Genomic DNA, 23,747 nt, shown 5'->3' on the forward strand with positions numbered 1-23,747 from the left:
TGAGCATGGACTCCTCCCTGGAGGAGGAGTTTTTCAGAGCCAAAGTTTTTCAGAGCTAAAACTTTGCCCTAGATGTGTGAAAACAGCAATAACAACTTTGAGGATGTTAAAAGTACATTTCCTTCATGACAGAGTAACCTTTCCGAATTATAGATAAAGGACTCAAAATCAGAAGGTATGCATGAGCCCCCAAATCTCTCATGTCAGAAGTACTACCAGTGGCCTGGGACACAGGAACTTTCCCTCATTATTAAGATGTACTGTTAATGATAACTTCAGTGGATCTTTTCAGCAAGTACAGCATGACATTTCTTTTTCATTATATCATGTGACAAAGCCTGAGCTGCAACTTGCACCTAGCACCTAGTGAGGTTGAGCCACAATTTAAGCCCGGGTCTCTCAGCCCAAGTCAGTTTTACACAGTAAGCACAAAAAATGTTCTCCTTCTCCTGTATGACAGATTGTTTCTCTGTGTAATAAAGAGTATGCAAAACTGTTTGACTTGAAGGTACATGTCTAGTGGCTTCTGAGATACTTAATGGGTTCTTCTAAGACGACTAGCTGTTGTGTTTTTGTTGAACCTTGAACCTGTGGTCAGAGCTTTTTTAGCCTAACTATATAGTCCAAATGCAACTTGGAAGAGAGGGGGAAGGCTGTGTGGTTCTCAATGTAAGCAAGAAATTGACAGGCCTAGGCTACAGATAGTGATGTGCATGGACAGGTCTGGAGGCCATTCTACAGGCCTCCGGACCAGTCAGAACATGGGGCAGTTTGTGGTTCGAAGCCATGGGTGGGTGTTCCTTTAAGGGTGGGGGGAGGGTGTACTTACCCCTCCCACCACTTTCCCTCCACGCTGGCGCACTTTTTAAAGGAAGCATTTGGGGTGGAAGGATACCTCCCTGCCGCCCCTTCCCCCTCTCGGCAGCAAAAGGCTTCAGAAAGGCTTTTGCGCGTGTGCACAGAGATCTGACGTGCATGCACAACATGCACATGCACAAAAGGCTTTCTGAAGCCTTTTGCTACTGAGAGGGGGAAGGGGCAGCAGGGAGGTATCCTGCCACCCCAAATGCTTCCTAAAAAATGTGTGCCGGCGAGGGGAAAGCGGCGGGAGGGGTAAGTACACCGCCCTTAAAGGAACCCCCACCCCAGTGCCGGACCGCAGCTTCCTTAGCTACAGATAGGGTTGCCACATGTCCAGGATTGGTCTGGACTGTCCAGGAATTGGACAGCCCATCCAGGATATAGGAAAAGAGTTGTCCTGGACACAAAATGTCCAGGATTTAGAGTGCAGAAGAGGGCAACCAAGATGATCAGGGGCCTAGAGCACCTTCCTTATGAGGCAAGACTACAACCCCTGGGGCTTTTTAGTTTAGAAAAAAGACGACTGTGGGGAGACATAATAGAGGTCTATAAAATAATGCATGGTGTGGAGGAAGTGGATAGAGAGAAATTCTTTTCCCTCTCACATAACGCTAGAACCAGGGGTCATCCCATGAAATTGATTGTCACGAAATCTAGGCCCAACAAATGGAAGTACTTTTTCACACAATGCATCATCAACTTGTGGAATTCTCTGCCACAAGATGTGGTGACAGCCAACAACCTGGATGGCTTTAAGAGGGGTTTGGGTAACTTCATGGAGGTCTGTCAACGGCTACTAGTTGGAGGGCTATAGGCCAGCTCCAGTCTGAGAAGCAGGATGCCTCTGAATACCAGTTGTAGGGGAGTAACAGCAGGAGAGGGCATGCCTTCAGTTCTTGCCTATGGGCTTCCCAGAGGCATCTGGTGGGCCACTGTGTGAAACAGGGTGCTGGACTAGATGGGCCATAGGCCTGATCTAGCAGGGCTGTTCTTATGTTGGGAAGATTGCATTAATTGCTGCTTATCTCCATGCATTGTAGCCACATGGTATCAGTTTTTAAAAGCTGCATATTCTTACAATTCTTACATTTTCTCTGTCCAGTGCTGCTGACAGGCAAGGTTGGGTCTCTACATAATGGCCCAGCAAATCCCTTCCCCTTCTTTCTGGATCATCCCTAGAGTTAGTGAAAGTGGTAGTGGGTCTCTGGGTTTAGCTGTGAAGTATACAGACACAGAGAGGTCATTCTCATGACCGGGTGAGGTGAGTGGCAGGGAAGGCTGCAGAAGCCCACTTTCCCCGCAAGTGATCTCTATGGACTGTCAGGGCACGTAGACTGTGAGTCCAGATGGTCTGCTGCCCCAGGGTGTGTGGAGGCACGGGGTGGGACGTATCGTCCCAGGCCCCGGAAATCCCACAATGCACCATGCAATCATACAGTGCATTGTGGGGACCCCCTCAGCAATGGGCAGGCACCCAGATCACACCATTGATCCATCTAGCTCAGTTTTGTCTACACAGACTGGCAGTGGCTTCTACAAGGTAGTAGTAGGAATTTCCCTCATCTTGGAGATGCCAGGAAGGGAACTTGGAACCTTCTGCATGCAGCTGCTCTTCCCAGAGCGGCCCCATCCCCTAAGGGGAATATCTTACAGTGCTCACATGTAGTCTCCCATTCAAATGCAAACCAGGGCAGGCCCTGCTTAGCAAACAGACCAATTCATGCTTGCTACCACAAGACCAGCTCTCCTCTTAAGGGAGTGCTCGCTCCCTTAACCTTGTTTACGAGGCAGGCTCCCTAGGCGGGTTTGTGGCTTATGGGTACTGTGTCTTTAAGACATGTACAACCCTGCTGGTTTCCCTCCAGAACTGTGTGGGTGGAGTTTGCCCGGGATTATATTCTATCCTGGTTTTGTGAGTTTCCACGGAGTTTCCGTGTTGTTGGTGTTCAATAAAGAAGCCCGTTGCTGCAAGCTGGAGACCTGGTTGCTTCTGACCCAAGAACCAAGGTGATCCACAAACTGAGCACATAAGGGACCCGTAGCCATAGCAAGACATTACAGTTAGAATCCTCGTCTATGCAAAGAATGCTATAGAGAAAAATGCACAATATATACTGAGCACTCTTTCCAGTCCAAATCAAAAGAGTAGGGCTCTAACATTTGCGCCCTGCTTGTGTCCAGGAACTCTCTGATGAATGTGGCAATCCTAGCTTCAGCACGTGAAGTTTCCTCCATCTCCCTTATGCAAAAATGGAGGTGGCGTGGGGTCACCACTGTGACCGGGTCTGTGGAGGCCTATCTCTTAAAACCATTTCTTCTAAGCAGAGAAGCTGAGGTTCTTACTTGGTAGGTTAGCTTGCACCCATAGCTTACTTGGGTGCAAGCTAGTCTACCAAGTAAAAACTCTCCACTTCTCTGCCTAGAGTGGCATCCACAGATGCTCTGCTGGCTGGGGCAAAATGGTAGGCCCTCAACTTGGTAGGTGGGAAGGTTTCTGTGGCTGGGTTGGCAGTCGCCACATCTGTTGTTAAGGCATCAAAGTGATCTCATAATAAGGTGGAACACTAGCCTGGCAACAAGTTGAGAGTTGTTCTGAGCTCCTCAGAAGAAGAGGAGGGCATAAATACAACATATAAATGTAAATGGGACTGGAATGTACAGAAAAACCTGAGAAAATCACTTTGGTGACTTAAGTCACTGTACTATGTCCCTTAGTACAAATAAGCACCACGCTGTCAGAATGCATTCTGGATATAGGATTGGTTTTGACCTCTAAGCAATATGTGCAAGAAAGCAGACAGTGATTCCTCTCCTAGGACCCATCACTTTACCTAATAACAGCCATGACTGTTTTCATGTCTTTGGTCTGACACCAAGGGCCAAACTAGATAATGCATACTTTTATTTGTTTGTTTATTTTAAGGTTCCATATACAAACTCAAAGTTGCTAGACTTGCCCACACATCTGGAAACCCACAGAGGATGGGGGAAATCTGCTGAGGTGGGGGAGAGAGTGATCTGGATTGGTGAGTAGCCAAGCAGGAAAAGATTAAAGCACTTTTCCTGTTGCATTAAAATGGGACATATATGTTGCCTATAAAGGCAATAGCAGTTCAATCCCTTATTTGATATTTTACCACAGACGCACTTTCTGTTGAGGCATGGTACTCCCAGTTTAATTTCTCATCAACAGCAGGTAGGTTATTGGTTTGCTGATTCCTTGGAGCTCTTCTCATGATCGGTGAGAAGAGCTCTGGGGCAGTCTGCAGAGAAGGCGGATTTAGCCTACCTTCCCTGCAGACCACCTCCTGTCCTTCCCTGGGTGGGTGAATCGCCCGCCCAGATGAGCGGTGGCTTCCCCCGCAGCTCCAGGGGTCGGGTGCCGGGATGTGCTGCCGTGCGTCACTCCACCCTCCAGAGCTCCAATAATGCACCATGTGAGTGCGCAGTTGCATTATTGGGACGCTTCCCCTCCCCTCCCCTCCCTGAGTGTGCCAGATGCGGCTGCAAGCAGCTGTGGCTGACACACGAGAAAAAAAGGAGCTCATTTAAGAGGGAGGCTTCACAGGCGGGTTTGCCAATCCCAGCGGTTCACACAAGTGTGCAAAACTGGGCTGGGCTCCCATAGTCTGGTTTTGCACGCTCATGTGAATAGCCTCCTTGTCTAATACAAAGAAAATTAACTATGTACATCAATCATTCATTTTATTCTAATAGCAGCGCCAGTGTGGTGTGGCTAGAATGCTGGGCTAGGACCGGGGAGACCCGAGTTCAAATCCCCATTCAGACATGATACTTGCTGGGTGACTCTGGGTTAGTCACGTCTCTCTCAGGCTGACCTACTTCACAGGGTTGTTGTGAGGAGAAACCTAAGTATGTCGTACACTGCTCTGGGCTCCCTGGAGGAAGAGTGGGATATAAAATGTAATAAATAAATATAAATAAAATAAATATTTCAAGTTCAATGTATACAATTAGCTAGAGAAGTCTTGAGCTACGGTTGTTTGTGACACTGATAACTAATCTGCCCTGGTTCACAGAGACACAACCAGTAGCTGCTCCTCCATATTTGAGATGTCTGTCTTCCAAACACCCTCTGAAAAAGTAACTCATTCATAGTTTACACACAAAGTTAGCATAACGGGCTGATACATCTTGGCTGCCAACCAGGATCAGCAGTAGCCTACCAAACCTGAGACTGTTTTACCCAGTGAATAACTACCTGGTACCTCTTGGTGGGAAGTTGTATCTTATCTTGAAGCAAATTCCTAACCCAGGTGGTTTCAAGTTCTTGGCTAGATGAGAGCATATGTGTTGCTCTGGCTTATGGCTGACAGAAACAAAATGCTTGTGCTGTGGCCACAAAATAGATTATTCTGTGTCAGATGTTCACTTGCTAATTGATTTAATACTTTGTTGATAAGGAGTATGTAGACTTATATGTTATCCAGCATCACTCCCTCGGGTATGCAGAGAAGCGTTCAGGGTGGCTACTCAGCAGCTATGGGACTTCCCACTTCCTACACTTCATCAAAGCTGGATCGTATTTTGGAAACACTGCAACATCCTTTCTATTCCAAGTAGTTGTGGAAAGGAAAGATAAAATTGGAAGGTTGTGGTATAAGCATGTGTTCAGCTCATATACTTTTAAATTGGGTTTTTAGTTTCCAGTTTTATTGTTATCCAACTGGTGCAAGACTTTGGAATAGATTAGTTATAACTAATAATGCAATCTAAGATATTCGTCAGTTAGAAATGCTTCTGTCTAACGATATGCTCAAAAGGACATTAAAGAAAAGGGATGAAATAACTTGAAATCACCTGTGTGTAGGATGACAGGAAATATGGATATGTTTGTAAAGATGTTAAGTAACCAAGAGCAAAGGATTCTGTATAAATGTTATTTCCTGTCTAACTACAGTTGTTAGCTTGGCTTTGATGAGTGATGATGGTTTGGGGGTTTGGCTGTCCTCGTTTCTAGTGATTAATACTGACTCTGTGGCAGAGGTGTAGGAAGGCTGGAAGTGGCCACACACACTGCTGCCTTTGCAGACAGCTGCTGCCTACCTTTGGACGAGGATGGCAGGCAGTACTTCCAAGTTCTGATGCTGGTCATGCTGCTTGTGCTGGCATCAGAAGCTTGCTAGTGCAAGGTGCATGGCCAGCATTGGAGCACGGCCACACTGTCGGTTGTCCTCTCCCAGCTGGCAAGCTGTTCTTGCACCAGCTGGGTGCTTCCCCCCCTCTTCCTTCCTTGGAACAATGCCCCAATGGTGGTCATGCCTCCTGTGTTGCAGTGCTTTTCAAGTCAACTCAAGCGGTGTGGCCAGCACCGGAACATGGAAGCGCCACCTGTGATTCTCTCTTTGTCAGCAAGTGGTTCGTTCACCAGCTGGGTGCCCTAGGGAGTATCCAAGGAGGGTGCCCAGGTGGCCCCTGAACATGGCAGCCTAGGGACAATGTTGTCCCCCACCTCTCGCATCCAGTGGTGGCTATGCCATTGCTCTATGACTTTGAAGCCTCAGCTTCTGAAGGAGGGTTAATGGGGAGACACATTGGCCCCATTTAGACGAAGTGTCAAAGCTCAGTTAAACAAACCTGTGGCTAATTTCTGAACCCAAGAATCATGCCCAGACAATTAAGCAACTTGAGTTTTGTTACCTCCGGTTGCTGGACAGAATAACCCCTCTCACTTCCTAGTCCGCCATGGCTCCATCCAAGCAATCTCCATTCTGCTTGTGTTGCCAGACTGTGGGCATTGTGTCAGCATGTCAGTAACTATTGACCATGATGTGAGAGGGGGTGTAACCCAACAACTATTGGCCAAAATGTGAGAGGGGTGTGCTCTGTGCAATTGTGTATTTTCAGCATCGATAACCCACCCTTGGCAAGGAAAAGACATACTAATTCTTTTCTGCCACTCCTTATAGCAGTGACTTCCCCGGAATTCCTAAACTACATAGTCATGCATATGCACAATTAGTGATACCCCAGGATGGCAAGGGGCTCTTCAAGATGGGAAAAGTATCTTGTGGGAAAACACAGAAGACATACAGAAGACATACTAAGAAATGGGAAGGAGAGGACAGTGGGTGGGTGGATGAGAAAAGGGAGTAGAGTTTATGCCATGACATACAGTATCTGCATAGCTGCTACCAGTGTCTAAGGCAGATCTCATGCACAGTAGTTATAGCTGGTTGTTCTGGGACCTGTTACTTCTCCGGGTTTCTGGCAAAGCCAGGTGAGCACTACTTTCGGCCAGCAGGATTAATTTGGATTCAGTGCACCCTAGTTTAAAGAGCAGGGGGGCTTGATGGAATTAATGCAGGCAACCTGGGTTTGAATGGGCAGTCACCAAGACTCCCTTCAGCAGAAATTGTGGTACAAACTCATACTCAAACATTGGAGAGGCACCTACAACCAGCAAATGGAATCTCCCTAGGGGGAATCCATTTGCAGCATTCCACATAGTTTCAGAGGCAGCTGGTGAGGGCGGCACTGGGGTGGTGGTGAGAGATACCTTTAAAAAGTGATCACTGATGGTACTTCCGACACCTGCAAGGCCCCGTGAGCAGCAGTACTCCATCCAGCATCCCACATGGTGGCTGTGGCTCTGGCATTCACTCAGAGGCCAGGTGAGTGCTATAGCCACTGTAGCCGCTGCATGGGATGATGCACGGCGGCTTGCAGGAGCCGGTGGTACTGCTGGTGATAACTTTTTAAAGGTATCTGTTGCCACCACTACCCCCAGCACTGCCCTCACCAGCCGCCACTGCATAGTTTCCAATCTGGACAGTTGGACAGTCTCAAATTAAACATCCAGAAAAATTGTTTGTCATGAGGATCTCTACGTACCCCTTTTGATCTCCCTTGGGAAAGACAAACTGTCTTCCCTCGTTGGGAAGGAAGGGACTTGGACCCAGTGTTCCCCCTAACAGGGATTCCCAGATGTTGACTACAACTCCCAGAATCCCCAGCTGCAATGGCTTTTGCTTGGAGATTATGGGAGTTGTGGTCAACATCTGGGAATCTCTGTTAGAGGAACACTGCTTAGGCCCCTCTCCTGTCCTGGGAAGAGAGGATTGGACTCCTCTCTTCCCACCTGTACTAGTGAAAGGTAGACTTAATCTGGGCATCCTGTCCCTGTCTGTTGGGGACTCCTTTTTGCAGAGGCACCCATTCATTGTTGGAACAACAAGGGGGGAAAGGGTTCCTCAGTTCCTGGAAAGGAAGAGAATAAAGGGAATGGTAAAGGTAAGGTGTGTTGTCAAGTCGATTTTGCCTCCTAGTGCCCACAGAGCCCTGTGGTTTTCTTTGGTAGAATACAGGAGGGGTTTACCATTGCCTCCTCCCGAGCAGTATGAGATGATGCCTTTCAGCATCTTCCTATATAGCTGCTGCCCGATATAGTACCAGCGGGGATTCGAACCGGTAACCTTCTGCTTGTTAGTCAAGCATTTCCTCGCGGTACCACTTAAGTTGAGACAAAAGGAATGGAGCACCTGCTAAATTACCTTTCTAGGATAATGGGGTTGCAAGAAGATCTTGGAAGCATAGGTGAAGTACAGCTGGCCTGAGAAACTTGCAGATGACTGCAGAAAATTGCACGCCCAATTCAAAAATTGGGTCACCTTATTTAAGATAAGGTTCCTTGGCAGAAACAGATTGTGCTCCGTCATTCTGGGTGACCTCATAAAAATAGGGGCAGACTATACCTTGAGAAAGATGTGACCAATATTGCCATTTATGATGGATGCCAGACAAAGCAGTAATTTGTTATCTATGCATGTGCACTTTAAGCATACATGTCACATTCAGCCATGCTAGAAACCTCATGTACTGGTGCCCAGTCAGACCACTCATGCAACTCCTCCTTCAACAGAATGGGTTCAGAAACCCAGATCAGGTGCTAGGTCCGTGAAAGGCTTCCTTGCCTCCCTGCCTCTTCTATCCTTGGAAGCTTTCACATCCATTTTGATAAGAATTCTAAGTAGAGGTCCTCCATACAAGGCACTTTACTAAGGGGTGCAATTGAGGGTGCCCAAGCAGTACAAGCATCGATCGCTTGTAGCACTAACAATCCCTCAAACCAACCTCCTTCCCCCCAGAAAGGACAGGCTTTCCTCTTAAAACGTCTTTGAACCCTTGTGTAATGAATAGGGACTAGCAAATGACAGATTTAAGCCCAGCCTTTGTCTCAAAGCCAGCCCACGTGGGGGAAAGAAAAAATGCTAATTCCTTCCCTCCATGTTTGCCCAACAAAGGCTGTCCCTCTGGTAATCGCTGCCACCACGCCCACTTTTTAACAGAGTTTAATCCCTCCCTGGTGTGGGCAAAATTCCAGGAAAACTCTCTTTCTTGTACCAAATGGAAAAATATTATTATTATTATTTATTCGAGTTCTATACAAAATACAAAAATCTCCATGTGTGAGGAGAAAAACCTGGTAGTGTGCTGCTGAGCAATCAAACTTGAGGCATGTTTGCACCAGAGTAAGACCCCTTTTCAGCCCCCCCCTTTCCTGAGTCGAAAATCCACTCAAAGAGGCTGGTTAAAATTGTAAAGGACCAAAAAGAAAAATAACCTTTATTCAAAATACTACAGACTGCTTCAGTCTGAGGCTCTCTCTCTCAGCTTCAGTTGCAGATAATAGCAAACAATCCGTACTTTACAAGATTACTTCCAAAAAGAGCACTCCAGTTGATAGTTGGAGTGGTACACTTTAAAAACCTGGTTACCCAGTTGCAAAGATAATTAAAAAGCACCCCCAGTTGCCAGGATCCTTTAGAAGCACCTTTATAGGGTACAAAGACTTCTACAGAGCCCTGGGTGATTAAAAGGGCTCAGGCTAGGGTTTCTGAGAAGGTTACATTATGAAATAAAACACAATAGACCAATTGTAAGGACTTGCAAAGCACCAAAATAAAGAAATCTGACACCAGCTAACACACGGTTCCCTGGCTAAACCGTTCTCCAAAGCCAAGCTCTGGCTTCTTCCCTGAACTCACCAAATCCATGGTATAGAAAGGAGACACCCAGGTGAGAATGCTCTTGTTCTCAGCTCCTGGAAAGACCAGCAGCCTGAGACAATGTTTTATTAATCTTACGCAATGTCCTTGTTTTAATATTGTAAAAGTACTTTGCGTGCTTTTGTCAAGACAGAAAGGCAGTATAAAAATGGAACAAATAAATATGCAAGCAAACAAAAAAACAAACAAATCACCCTGCAACGGTCTTTTCTGCTGTTTTAGTGGGGGTGGGGGGATGCTCCCAGATATATGTTCAGAAAACTCATCTTATTGCCTGCACGTCTCTGCAGCCATTGTGTGTGTACAGAAATCTGTTTATGTATGTTTGTATGTAGGGTTTAATTTCTCCATTACATAGACACTGACATGATAACGTTTGAGAACTCTCTCCTGCTGTCTTCATCTTTTCCTCCCAGCTTTTTTTGGGCTCAGGAACACGCCAAGTTCAAAGCAAACAGGGGAAAGCAGGCTTATTCCGATCTGGCTCTGTCCTTTTAAATGCAGGAACTCCTGTTGCTATGCAGTGGCAGGAGGAGTGAGATGATGGCAGAAGCAGAGCGTTCGCTCCGAGAGACAGCCAGCGAGAGATGCGGCTGCCCTAGAACGGACACATTTCTGAGCTGCTCTGAGCTGACCTATTTGTGGTAGCAAGACGAGCTTCCTTCCTTATGAAACCCAAGTCACAGTGGCTGCAAAATTCAGATGACAAAATGGTGGCTCAGAACCTCCAGTTTCAGCAGCAAAACTCACTACAAACTGATGGTTCAAATACAGGTTTGGAGGCAAAAACAGTGCCGTGATTGAGTGATGCAGCTTCATGCATTCAGACAGAAGCACCTACTTCAGTTTACCTGAAGTTTGGCGTGATATCTGAATTGGGCCTTATTTATGAGACTAATACTTGGGCAGTGTTTGACAAGAGCAAAGCAAGAGACAGAATGGAAAGTAAAATTCACCAGTGAATCAGTTCTGCACAATAAGATAGCTAGATAACAGTGAAATAGACAAGATCAATTTAAAAACTGTATTTGGACGGCTTGGATAAGTCTGATTTTACTAACTGAATTGTCTTTGATGGTAACACCTGGATAGGACCTATCATCAGGCTAGTATTTGCACAGTCTGGCTTTAGTCTTTGCTAAATGTCTTTTGCAGTCTCAACTTAGCTATGTTTAATCAGAAGCAAGTCCCATGTATATCAATGAGACTTCTTCTCAGATGTGTGTATGGGGCTGCAGCCTCAACTGTGTTATCTCAGTTTGTCACGCTTTTTCAGTGGAAAATTGTTCTGCGTTTCCTCCTTCCCTACATATTTGCTATCCAAACTTTTAAAATATATCCCTTCAGTTCCTCCCCTCTTATCTAGTCAGTGGCAGAGGTAATCAACTCAGCTAGCTGTATTCTGCCTGATCCTTGTAAACAGGATTTGGGGGATATTTTTTGCCTGCCAGGTCAAAACCTAGTAGTCCACACTGCAGAGATGTCATGAAGTTTTCCTATAATGTCCACTCTTCTTACTGACCAGCAAGCTCAGTTCCTGGCTGCAGCTTTTTCCTACTGTAAGTGATCAGCAATGCTATAAATGTTTACTTGCATAGGCGTTTGCCGCACTAAAATCCCTGGGGCTAATTTCTGACCAAACACACAAGCAATAGCGCCAGTATGGTTAAGCTGGAGAGCGTTTTCAATGTTCCACCATTATAAACCTTGAATATTCTATTGCTTATAAAATCAAAACAATTTGTCCAATCTGCCTGGCCATCAGCACACATTCACTAGGTGACAAGACACACCTTTTCAAGCCAGGATTCCTCTTCGCTTGTAAAGGGGAATCGTCATTTGATTCCCCTTTAGAAGCATAGCCCCTCGAACCGCCAACCAGTTCAAGCTAGTTCGCTCAGATGGTCTGGCCTGGACAGTCAGTTTGACCGAACCAGTTCACGGACCCATGGTTTGGACGAATTTGGTCCGAATCGCAAAAAAAGGTCTATGCACACCCCTACTGCATCATATATGTTAATGTACACATTGGCTGCTTTTGTTGCCTAACTGGAACTGTAGCCTTTTTTCCTTAATCAAAGTTGTGAACATGCATTAAAAAAATAAAATAAAGGTGTGAACATGCTAATGGCTAAACAATATGATTAAAATAGTTTAAATGTGGATTTTTTTAATTGTTATTTACACCCCTGTGTTATTAACCTTTAGAGAAAATAAATTGTTTTCCAGAGTTGTGGTACACGGAGTTATTCCAGACCTTAATATCCCATCTCTCTGTGGGTTTCATGTGTGATGCTCTGGGCACATCTGCATGTGTATGCTCTATAACAACAAAGCCCTTATTTCTAGATGCTGTTTATTTTATTAAACTGAGTTTGTCTATTAATAACTGACCTTCTAAAACTGTATGTAGCTTTAAATTTTGATTCCAGCACTTTGAACTTTTAAGATATTGCATTCTTCATTTGTATAACGTTTTGAGGAAGATGCATTTTCAGCTGCTTACTGGATAGCCATGACGTACTAAAAAAAGTAAATTTGGTGTATCCATTCTTCTATACTAACAGATTAAAAATGGGAGAAGTGATTCATTCCTCTTGAAAAATTCATATTAATAACAATGATAAACAGTAACAATTTATGTATTTTATTTCCAGAGTATGATTTTTTTTTTTAAAGGAAACATCTCTTTGACTAATTTGATAAAACAGTTACAGGTGGGCCAGAGTTCCCAGCTGGGAACTTCATTGTGTACAGAGTACACAATGAAGTTCCCAGCTGGTCACTTTGGTCCACCTGTAACTGAGTGTTTCAAGCTGAAGTGCACTGCGAAGGTAAAAGTGGCAGGGACAGAAGGGGAAGAATGATTGTGAAATGTGTGGGATGCTGTGTGAGTGCTTCTGAAGTGCATTAGGATAATGCCATGCATTTAGAGGTGTTGATGTAGAGGGCTATTTCCCAGCAAGTGGGCTGTTCTGAAGAGGTTTGAAGGCTTATTCCACCAGATTATAAAATGTTCTTTATTGATTATTTTATTGTTTAGCAGCCACTTGGACATCAGTAAATACTTATAGTAAATTCTACAGCACACAGAGAAGTAAAGACGATTTTCAGAGAAACAAAGCATTGACTTCCAGCTGGTGAAGGAGACATTTATACTGATTCTGGTTTTGATTGCCATCAAACTAACATTCTAGGCATGTTCCACCATGTCCAAAACGACTCATCCCTTGATGTATTTAATCTAATATGAATTTACCATTGATATTATTATTATTTCTTGTTTACACAGTCAGACAGGTGTTATTGACTGGTTTGTTTTATCCAGACATCGAGTACTTCCCAAGGACCTGGGATGGCTGAATTTTATTATCAATATTGTTTATTATTATTATTTTTGTTTACACAGTCAGACAGGTGTGATTGACTGGTTTGTTTTATCCAGACATCAAGTCCTTCCCAAGGACCTGGGGTGCCAGAATTTTGTTACCAATGTTCTTGCTGTTATTATTATAGATATTGTTGCAGAATATAGGCTGTTTCCAGTAAAGTTGCTTTTTGTAATTGGCTGATGGTGATTTCTGTGGCTCCTATGGTGTTGAGGTGGTCTTCAAGGTGTTTTGGAATTGCACCTAGGGCACCAATTACTACTGGGATGATGATGATGATGATGATTAATAATAATAATAATAATAATTCAAATTCTATACACCCCTTCAAAAAATGGCTCAGGGTGGTTTACACAGAGAAATAATAAATAGATAAGATGAATCCCTGTCCCCAAAGGGCACACAGTCTAAAAGAAACATAGGATAGACACCAGCAACTGTCACTGGAGGTACTGTGCTAGGGGTGGATAGGGCCAGTTACTCTCCCCCTGCTATTCATATTTAAATATACATATTTAAAACGTGTCCAATTTCAATTAAAGAAGATATTGTTTCCCTATTATGTTAAACGATGTACGAAATATCATTAAACATCTAGGCTCAGTTTTTTCATGAACAGCATACTTACGAAGTAACGTACAAGCAACATCTCTAATATGAAAGTATTGTAATAATGGTGGCAGTGGCAGCTTGTGGGCACTAAGGATGGGATGCAGAGGACAGCCCACTCACCACAGCAGGAGCCCCCCCCCCATGCTTTTCTCCATGGTTGTTGGGGGAAAGCCCACTGACATGTAGGAAAGCAGGGAAGGAGGCAGGGAAGCAGGGGCAAAAGGAATAAATCAGAAATGGAGGGAAGCATAAAGCAGGGCAAAAGGAAGAAACCAGAAAGTGAGGAGGCAGCAGGAACCAGAAAGGGCCCAAAAATCAGAAAGGGGAGGGGGGGAGAGAAGACGGGCCAAGAGGCAAAAGACAGAAAGCAGAGAAAGAGGGGCAGAAAAGAGAACTGAAGGGGAAGAAAGCCAGGACTTGTATCCCAATAAACAAACAAAACTAAACAGCTACCAGAGAAACTCAAATGTACCAGTACAAGCAGCCAGCCAGCAAGCAGCCTCCAAAGCACAGAGCTTCCTCCAGCCCTCCTCCTTGCCTGTTGCTTCCTTCCTTGGTCTTATTGGCTGGAACCGCCAGCTCCAGCTAATCAGATCCCTAGAGGGCTCCGGCCTGGCATTGACCACTCCAAGAACTAAGAAATAGGTAGAAAATACAGCCCCTGAAGCCACCAGGAAGTGTAGTTTAAAAAAAACACACACCCTTTTTTTTTAGTTCCTGGGCACTTTCCAGATGAGCTGCTCAACCGCACCAAAATGCCTCTGTTCAGGCAAGTCACATTCGAAATGTAAACAGCAGGGGGAGCAGTCTCGCAGACGTTAACAACCCGAAAAAACAGCAACTTCCTTACGTTGGATCAGGGGCATAACGAGGCTGGAGTGGGCCCAGAGACAAAATTTTAAAATGGGCCCCTCGCTGATACACACACACTCACTTCACATGTGACTTGCCTCTGGGGGGCCCCTCGAGGCGTGGGGGCCCCCAGGCAGCTGCCTCCCCTTGCCTAATGGTAGTTACGCCCCTGCGTTGGATATACAATGTCCTAGCTCTATATTGCAGCGGTTAAATTTGAAACAAGGCATTGGAAATGTGAACAGCACACTTCTGACCGCGTAGGAACTGCGGTGTCACAATGCAGGAAGTGCACACTTCCGAGATACAACATGGCCCCGTTTCAGGGTTTAGTCTGGAAAGTGCCCTGGCTGGAACAGCTTGATTAGCAGGTTGTTCCAGTGCTTTGGAGCATTTACTGGCTGACTGCCTCTACTGGTAAGTTTGAGTTTCTCTAGTAACTTGTTTGTGGCACAGCTCCTCCTGCCCTTACTGATGCCACCTCTGGATGGTGGTGTAAACCACCCTCCATCTTGTTAACCATATCTTGAAATGTTAACTAAAGATCAGATCTGAAAGCTGAGACATATTAAACTTCTACCAAGCTGACATGTCCTTGTAGCAAGCTGTGAAAAACCAAAACTAAACCTGTTTATTATAAAATGTTAAGAGAGACAGATCTGGATTTAGTGTCTGTTTAAAACTGTACTAGTTTTAAATCTGAACAGTACTATTTGAGGTCAGAGAAATGCTCCATGAAGCTTCTATTCTTTAAAATCTGGACGCCATATAATTTTGCCTTTTTGTATATCACTCTGAATACACTTTTGCTTTTCTGTATATTACTCTGAAACAAATGGTTGTATCTTACAACCCGCCCCCCTGCATTTTTCAGCAGGACAGACATTTTTAAATTTCAAATCTATTTATACACACACACCCCCACACCCCTACCTTAATTGTCCATGTCTTCCACAATTCAGATTCTCAATCCTGATTAAGCAAAGATATAATGCACATAAAACCATATGCAGATTTCTGTGTGGCCAAGTGTCATATTTAAAGGGTTTGTAAGTGATGTTCTGGACTCTACACAGCTAGCATTGCATACCAGTGTGGCTCTGCTTTGGATCACTGGCATGCAAATGCTGTCAAAATGGGCTCTGTTAATAAGGCTCAGAGCCTTATTAAAAACCCTATAAGGCTGCATGGACGTCTATATGTATAAGTTCTTTCTGCACATTGTTGCTAGCACTGCTCTTCTGAGAGTTCCCAGAAGCCTCTCTGCTTTTGTCTGAGACCACAGGAATGTGGCTCTCACTTTTAACATGCTCAGGAGTCTCACGGGATCATGAGCTCTCCATTTGTTGGCACATGGTAACCAGTCACTTAGCGAGCAGTGGGACAGTCACCCCCAGATTTAGCAGCTGCCAAAGCCAAATTGAAAGGGAACTAGCCTCATGCCTTTCCATATGTTTGGGAATGCCTAAGTAGACTTGGAAGTTAACTCGCAAAACTTAGCTTTCATTCAAGGTCTTTCTCTGTACTAAAATTGACCCTCTCTTGGTCTACCTCCCCTCCATGAATGCCTCAAAGGAGATAAAACCCAATTACCTCGGCAGGAAACCAGATAAGGCTCTGCAATGCAACTCCCTTCTTATCAGAAGAGAGCTAACTGGGTGATAGAAACTCAGAAATGTACTCATTAAAATACTGATTAGTTTACTTAGGTTCTTCCAACCTAAGAGATACTGTGTTTGCAGGTCCATTCACTCCATTTACATATAGGGTGCACTTGACCCATTCAAAACATTGTGTTGTAACACAGCAAACACAGATAATGGAACCTTTTTAGATTACCCGGAATTACCCTATTCAAGATAGGAGAGCAACTGGAATGTTGCCTCAGACATATTTTGGACTATAATTGCCTCTGGTTCCTTGAGCCAGTGTGCTCCATTTGGTTCCCACTGTGCGTCATGTGGTTCTTACACCTTGGAGTCACCCATAATTTGGGTGCTAGATCTGACACCTGCCATTACACTTGGCCATGTTTTGCTCTTCTTGCCAATCACACTTCCAGCCTCCAGATCAGCCTTCTTGCCTGACCTGGTCTGCCCAGCCAACATTGCTGCTACCAGAAATTAGCTACTTGAGAACAGACACTTTTTGGATCTATCTCCGCTGCCTAACCCCCTTGGTTTCCCGCTACTGCCTTCTGCTTCCCAGTCCATCCCTGAGGAAAGAGGTCCTTCGGTTGCTCCAGAGCCACGAGGGTCCAATCACCATTAAAGGAAGGATGAGGTTGTATGATATTTGCTGCGCTGCTCTGGGTCTTCCTATCCTTGCTCTCTTCTTAAATCCAAAAACTTGCTTCTCTCAAGCCTCCTTTCTCTAGCCAGCCTGGAAGTTATTTTAATTTGGATATTAAGCTAAATTTCCTCTTTGCAGTTATCTCATTAGTCTTGTAACATACATTTTGTGGTAATATTGCTCTAATCAACTTTCTTATTCCACTTATTCTGACGTGGAACTGTTCCACTCCAGCTCACTAATTCCCCACAAAAAGCCTGAATGCAATTTGGGGGTGTTCACCAGTCACCCTGGGGCAGTTCCATTAACAACATCCAGTATCTCATTGAAATCAGACTTTAGATACGGATGTGTAGGAACCATGGTTAGAGCACATTGTCATGCTCCTCCTCGGGTTGCCCCTATGTGCAGTTCGGCAGAGTCTTGGATGGTTCAGCTAGGCCTCAGAGAAGGGCGTGCCTGCCTTCCATGAGGGCTTGTTCTGCTCAAAAACCCTCCGGATTCTGCCTTGGGCCTTAGCCTGAGTCACCGTGCTCAGAGGAGATCCACCACCATTCTAAAATTTCTACGGACTAGAGGAATTACCGCTCAAATGGCGCCTGTGCATGTGCAGATGCCCTGTGCAGAGATGTGCACTGCCCCAGCAGGAAGCTGCATGGGGTGGCAGAGAGCAGTTCCGTACCTGCCCTCCTCTTTCTTGAAGCTCCCGAGCCCTAATCCTAAAATGTGCCCAAATTAGCTTCAGAATACTTTTGCATTACTAAGCAGCACCTGATGGCTGCTTGGAATCTAACTGCATAGTGGCAGCATCAACATGACAAGGTGGTCATGAATCTAGCAGTCAACTGGGCTGCATACAAAACGTGTATCATAATGTACTTAACTAATCTTGGCACAGCCATACCTCAAGGGTTAGGGCATCAGATGCTCTATTTTAAGTCCCGCCCCCCCCAGGTTCCTGAGCCCAACTTTTCATATTGCTAACCTACTTTCCAGTAGGTTTATGAAAACACCTGTGTGTGTGTCTGTCTTTGTGTTTGTGTGTCCCCTGTCAACTTCGCAATGCCTGGGCCAATATGAACCAAATTATGTACAGTTCTAGGGACACATAGAGGCACCTCAACTGCATAGTTTGTGATGATGTCATCCACCCCATTTCAAGATGGCAGACACGTAAACATTTGAGGCGCAAGTGGGCTAACCTATGGATCGCCTAACTGATTTGAACCAAATTTGCTCCAGCACATAGGGATGGCTCAATGGCAAAGTTTGTGATTATGTCTTCCACCACAAATCAAGATGGCAATTGCATAGATGTTTGAGGTGAAAGTGGGCTAACTTGTGGACCGTCAACTGATTTGAACCAAATTTGGTACAGTTGTAGGGAGCAACACAGGGACAACCCAACAGCATGGTTTATCATGATGTCATCCATCCCAGTTCAAGATGACGGACTCGTAAACATTTGAGATGCAATTTGGGCTAACTTATGAACCAATTTGAACCCAAATTGCTACAGGTGTAGGGACACATAGGGATGGCTCAAGGGTGTACTTTGTAATGATTTCATCCAGCCTGATTCAACATTGTGGACACATGAACGTTTGAGGTGCAAGTGGGAACTGATTTGGACCAAATGTGGTACACTTGTAGGAACACATAGGGACACATCAAACACATAGTTTGTGACAATGTCATCCACTCCAATTCGTGATGGCAGACACATTAATGTTTGAGGCGCAAGTGGGCTAACTTGTGCACTGCCTAACCAATTCAGACCAAATTCAGTCCAGTTTTATTATTTATTTATTTTATTTTACATATTTTTATACAGCCCAAAACATACGTCTCTGGGTGTTTTACCACAAGATAAAAACAACATTAAAACATTAGTTAAAAACAAAAACAAGAAATTTAAAACACAACAATTTAAAACTGTTAAAACAATATTCTAAAACAACATTAAAAACAATCAAAACAGTATTAGTTAAAAGCCTGGGTGAACAGATGCATCTTTAAAGACTTTTTAAAAATTGTCAGAGATGGGGAGGCTCTTATTTCACTAGGGAGCACATTCCAAAGCCTCGGGGCAGCAACGGAGAAGGCCTGTCCCTGAGTAGCCACCAGACGAACTGGTGGCAAATGCAGACGGACCTCTTTTAGTTGTAGGGAAAGTGAAAGGAAAGTAGGCAGATTAGTTATAACTGGTTCATATTTCAATGGGAGGAATACAGGGAGGTGATGGGATGACCATGGAGAATCTGGCCTGGCCTTCATTCTTGCCTCATGGCAGGAGTTGATACAACTAGCTGCAGGGGGTCCCCAGGCCTTTCCCTAGTTTTTAGCCTACTTTCCAGTAGACTTATGAGATCACCTGGCATTCCCTGTCTGTGTGTTTGTATATGTGTGTGTGTGTGTGTCTACCTATTAACTTTACAATGCTTGGACCAATATGAAACAAATCAGGTACAGTCGTAGGGACCCATTGGGACATCTCAGTGGTGTAGTTTGTGATGTCACCCACCCCAATTCAAAATGGTGTACACTTAAATGTTTGAGGTGCAAGTGGGCTAACTTGTGAACTGTCTAACTGATTTAGACCAAATTTAGCCCAGTTATAGGTATAATGAAAGGGAAAGTAGGCATATTCGTTCTTACTAGAACAACTTTTTTGAAAAAAAAAAAAAGAGAGGATAATTTTGAAGGATAATTCATAGGTTTCCACATCAGCCCTGAGCTCCTTTTCCATGGCTTCTTCCCTTATAGCTTTGGTGATATATGGAAGAACAAACCATATGTGTAGGCCTAACTGCTACCCCTTTTATGCCAGTGTTGCTCTCCTTGAGAGCTGGATGATGTTTGCTCATGGGAAGGAACCACATAACTGGCTCCAACCACACAGTTCCTTTGTCCACTTTTTACCAATTGTTCCTTCACCCATATGTAAATGAATTGCTTCTGGTTAGATGATCTTTCACATCCCAATATTTAGATTAGGAAAATGTGTGCAAGACTGCAGTCCAGAAATTAAAAATCATTGTGGGTTCATGCTCAGGAGATTATTGTAATGACAATAATTAAAGATAAGTATTAAAGAGAAAGAGATACTATACAAATACTAATTTACTAATATTGCTTCAAATGCTGTACACACAGAGACGGCTTAAGACATCAACATAGCATTGATTACACAAGTCATTTCATGAAAAATTGGTTCAAGGAGCATAGTTCAAGGAGCATTGTACTTTCTTACAAATTGTAAGGTAAAAAGAGTCAAGTGAGAAAGCACAAAATGAATCTGGATCTGGATTTAATACATCTGGATTTTAACAAATCCGAACTAAACACAAAACGAATCTGGAACTGGATTTCCATTTTTACCTTAAAAATTATCTTGGCTATACAGCAAACCATAACCAAGTGAAACTATTAGTATTCCTGTCCTCTCTTAATTCAAAACCTATTGTCACATACAAATTTGTTTACTGCTTCTTTGATCTATTGTTACTTTAACTCAGATTTATAATTAACCCCCTCACTAATCCTTATGTTTGAGAAGCAACAGCAAACCAAAGTCCTAAAAACACATCCTGAAACACAACTAAATTTCAGGTACAAAGGCTATAGGTAAAAAGGTCATCATCTCTAGGCACATCTAAATCAAACAAAATAAGAAAAGATGGGGTGGTTTTATTTCAATATCCATGACACATATATCTATCATGGGAAGATCCATCAGGAAGTACGCCCATTCTCCTGCTGTAATGTATGAACTGGTCCTGTGTTACCTTAAGTTTCAACAATAAAATTTGTTAAATTGCCCTTTAAGCTTAACACTAAATCACTTCAGTTTATGGCAAAGTCGGGGATTTCGTATGAATTCTCCAAGGTGTTGGGAATGGGATATAAAATTAATTGATCCAAATCAAAACTACTTTCTCCTATTAAAGGAAGAAAATCTTTGCTTGATTGTTAAGTCCTTTGAATTTCTGATAGAGAAAATAAGATGTGTCCTTAAATATAGTTACTAGACAAAATCATGTTATCTGAGGATATTAACGATGGTTGATCAATGAACTATTTACTATTTATACATAGTACATGACTGAGCTTATTCATACCATATCCATATCTATTCCCTAACCATGTGCATTACCTATTTTCTATTCCACAGTTTTATATTAAAATTTCCTTAAATATTCAATTTAATACATTGAATATTTAATACTTTAACTGCTACAAATTTTTGGATTGACATGTAATAGCTGTCTTTTTGGCTTGAAGGTTGAAACAGATGGAGAGAGTGTGCTTGGGGCAGCTATTAATGGTAATTAGGGGGAAAAGTCAATTTGGGTGGCAATGGAGAGACCTGGCATTTGTGGAGACATGTTTATGGCTTCATTCCACTGTTAAATGTGACGTGATATTTAGTGGTAATAAGGACAACAGCCTACATATGTCTGGCAGAGTCAGACGGCAATCAAAATCACAGTATCTAATATTAAACAAAGATGAAAGTTTTATTTGAGGTCCTTGCCCAAATAATCAACAATGATGTAGCAAATGTTGACATTCAACTGAACCCTTTTAGGGTTGCCAAAGATCCAGAGAGTGGGGATCACTGTGCAGATGTGGTACATTCATACTGTAGAGGGCTTTCGTTCTGAAATACAGAACATCTGACAGCGTTAGGTCACCTCATTATTTTGAAATTAATTCTGAGCACTAAATCAGGCATGATTTCCACTGCCATGTGCAAGTGTGTCAGGCTGTGCAGAACGTGTTACCTGCATGTCAATCTAAAGAGTGTTTCATGTGGCTATGGTGGGGGGGGGGATTAGCACAGAGAAGGCAAGTCAGGAATGGCTTGACTAGACTGGCCTTAGGCAAGGAAATAATGTTTCTCGTCTCCATCCTGTGGTGAAGCCAGTCAAGCTGACTGCACAGACTGTGAGGATTGGCAGTTTGTGAAATGATGTCCATGGTCGGCTCATTGCCTTTCCCTGCTTGTGGTGAAAGGCAATGAGCCCCCTTCCTAGCCATATGCCCTGACTGGCCCACTTCCCTCTTCCCCTCGCCAGGCCAGCCTCAGCTTCCAGGGTGCACCACAGCTGTGGCTTGGTGTTTTAGATCAGTGGTAAGGCAGAGTGGACAGAGCTTGCCTCCAGTGGCCATTGCTGTTGTGCTAGCTACAGCAGCTCCCACACTCTCTTGCGATCTCTCCCTCGCTCCCACAACAAACGTGTCCACTATGTCTGCTCCTTAAATGTTTCATGTGGCTGTGTGAAAAGGATGAGCAGAGAAGAAGCAAGGCAGAGATGACTGGACTGGACTGGCACACTCTCTCTGTGTGTTCACTCTTCAAGCCAAAGAGACAGCCTTACTTGTCAATCCAAAAATTTGTTGCTGGAGGGGAGAGAGTAAGCTGCTGTTGCTAGCGCAGCAGTGGTGACAAAGAGAGGCCGCTGCAGCATGAAAGCTCTGTCTACCTGCCCCACCACCGACTGCAGCACCCCCCTGGAAAGTGCCTTGCCACTGACTCAACTCCCCCCCACCAGCAAGGAGGAAGAGGGCCAGCATCGGGGTAAGGGAAGCGGGGGATAGAGTCAGCAAGGGGGAAAGGGCCAATGGATGGGGCAGTGGCAGTAGCAGAACCAGAGGTGAGACATAAGGAGTGGCAGAAGGGATGATGCACATGGAGGAATGGAGTAGGGTGCCCCTACACTAGTCACCTCATGGTGCACTTGCTACCTAGGCTGTCACCTTACTTTGCCTCATTGACGAGCTGCCTCAGTGATTATCTGCTGTTCCTTACAGGCTGTTAAGGAAGAAAGCTTTGGTTGCTTGTCTGGAACCAAATCTAGGTCATATATTGCTTATGTTGATAAGCAAGGTGCAGTGTCTGGCCTGGTTCCTATAACATAGACCTACCCCTCTCTTGTTTATCCCTTACCCCACACCTTTAAACTGTGATATACCCAGGTTTGGGAGCTGTGTGTGCTCCCAATTATTGGTTGTGTGGAAGCAAGGTAGGAGGGAACACAGGTAGAAATGATTGTGTGGAAGCTTGGTAGGAAGGAAACCTGGGTATCATTTCCTCTTACCTTGCTTCCACACAGTCACTTCTACCCAGGTTTTCCTCTTACCTTGCTTCGACACAACTGAAAATTGGGAGCACACAGAGCTCCCAAACCTGGGTAGAACATAGTTTTTGGTTGTGTTTCTGTGGGTTCCTGTGTGTCCTGGCTCCCCTTGCAAATGTGTAGGGTCCCAGCTGACTTTGCCTGTACCTGGGGGCTGTATTGCCTCCATCTTCTTGGCACCTCAACTGGGTGAGTACTCGGTCCTGCCCACGGCCAGTGGGAAGGCCCGACATTTCTGAACTACAAACAAAGGCAGCCCTTCATAGAGCACATTTCAGTAGTCCAACCTGAGGTTACCAGCTGGTGCACCACTGTTTTCAGGTCATTCTTCTCAAGAAACGGGCAGAGTTGTTGAATTTTTCGCAACTGGTAAAAAGTGCTCCTGGCCACAGCCTTAACCTGAGGCACCAGAGAGACAACCGGGTCCAAGAGCACTCCCAAGCTACAAACCTGTTTTTTCTGGGGGAGTGTAACCTCGTGCAGAACAGGAAGTTCTATCCTGTCTTGCCAGAGGTGTATCTAGGGAAAACAGCGCCCAGGGCAAGCATTGAAATTGTGCCCCCCCGTCC

General features: G+C 44.4%; 2 protein-coding genes across 26 annotated transcripts in view; one reads left to right on the forward strand and one right to left on the reverse strand.

Annotated features, from left to right (window-relative positions):
- Nucleotides 1-14,379, reverse strand: part of PDZK1 (PDZ domain containing 1) — a 41,678-nt gene extending 27,299 nt beyond the window's left edge. The window contains exon 1 of one of the 3 annotated variants that reach the window (XM_053311609.1): nt 14,364-14,379. The gene's annotated coding sequence lies outside the window, so the exon portion shown is untranslated. Of the gene's footprint in view, nt 1-829; nt 845-1,948; nt 2,205-14,363 lie in introns of those variants that run through there. The other 2 variants (XM_053311606.1, XM_053311612.1) reach the window with 2 other exon arrangements.
- The window catches only part of GPR89B (G protein-coupled receptor 89B), a 198,430-nt gene that overhangs the window by 49,666 nt on the left and 125,017 nt on the right, over nt 1-23,747 (forward strand). For 14 of the 23 annotated variants that reach the window (XR_008320031.1, XR_008320030.1, XM_053311585.1 and 11 more), the window contains one exon: nt 3,785-3,887. The exons of 7 other annotated variants lie outside the window; for them this stretch is intronic. Coding sequence is in view for 14 of the 16 variants with exons in the window: in XM_053311585.1 (XP_053167560.1) it covers nt 3,785-3,887 (103 nt within the window). In the remaining 2 variants the exon portion in view is untranslated. Of the gene's footprint in view, nt 1-3,784; nt 3,888-4,003; nt 4,093-12,933; nt 13,458-23,747 lie in introns of those variants that run through there. 2 more of the 23 variants (XM_053311592.1, XM_053311593.1) reach the window with 2 other exon arrangements.

The sequence above is a fragment of the Hemicordylus capensis genome, chromosome 3 (assembly GCF_027244095.1).
Source record: "Hemicordylus capensis ecotype Gifberg chromosome 3, rHemCap1.1.pri, whole genome shotgun sequence".
NCBI classification, from domain to species: Eukaryota; Metazoa; Chordata; class Lepidosauria; order Squamata; family Cordylidae; genus Hemicordylus; species Hemicordylus capensis.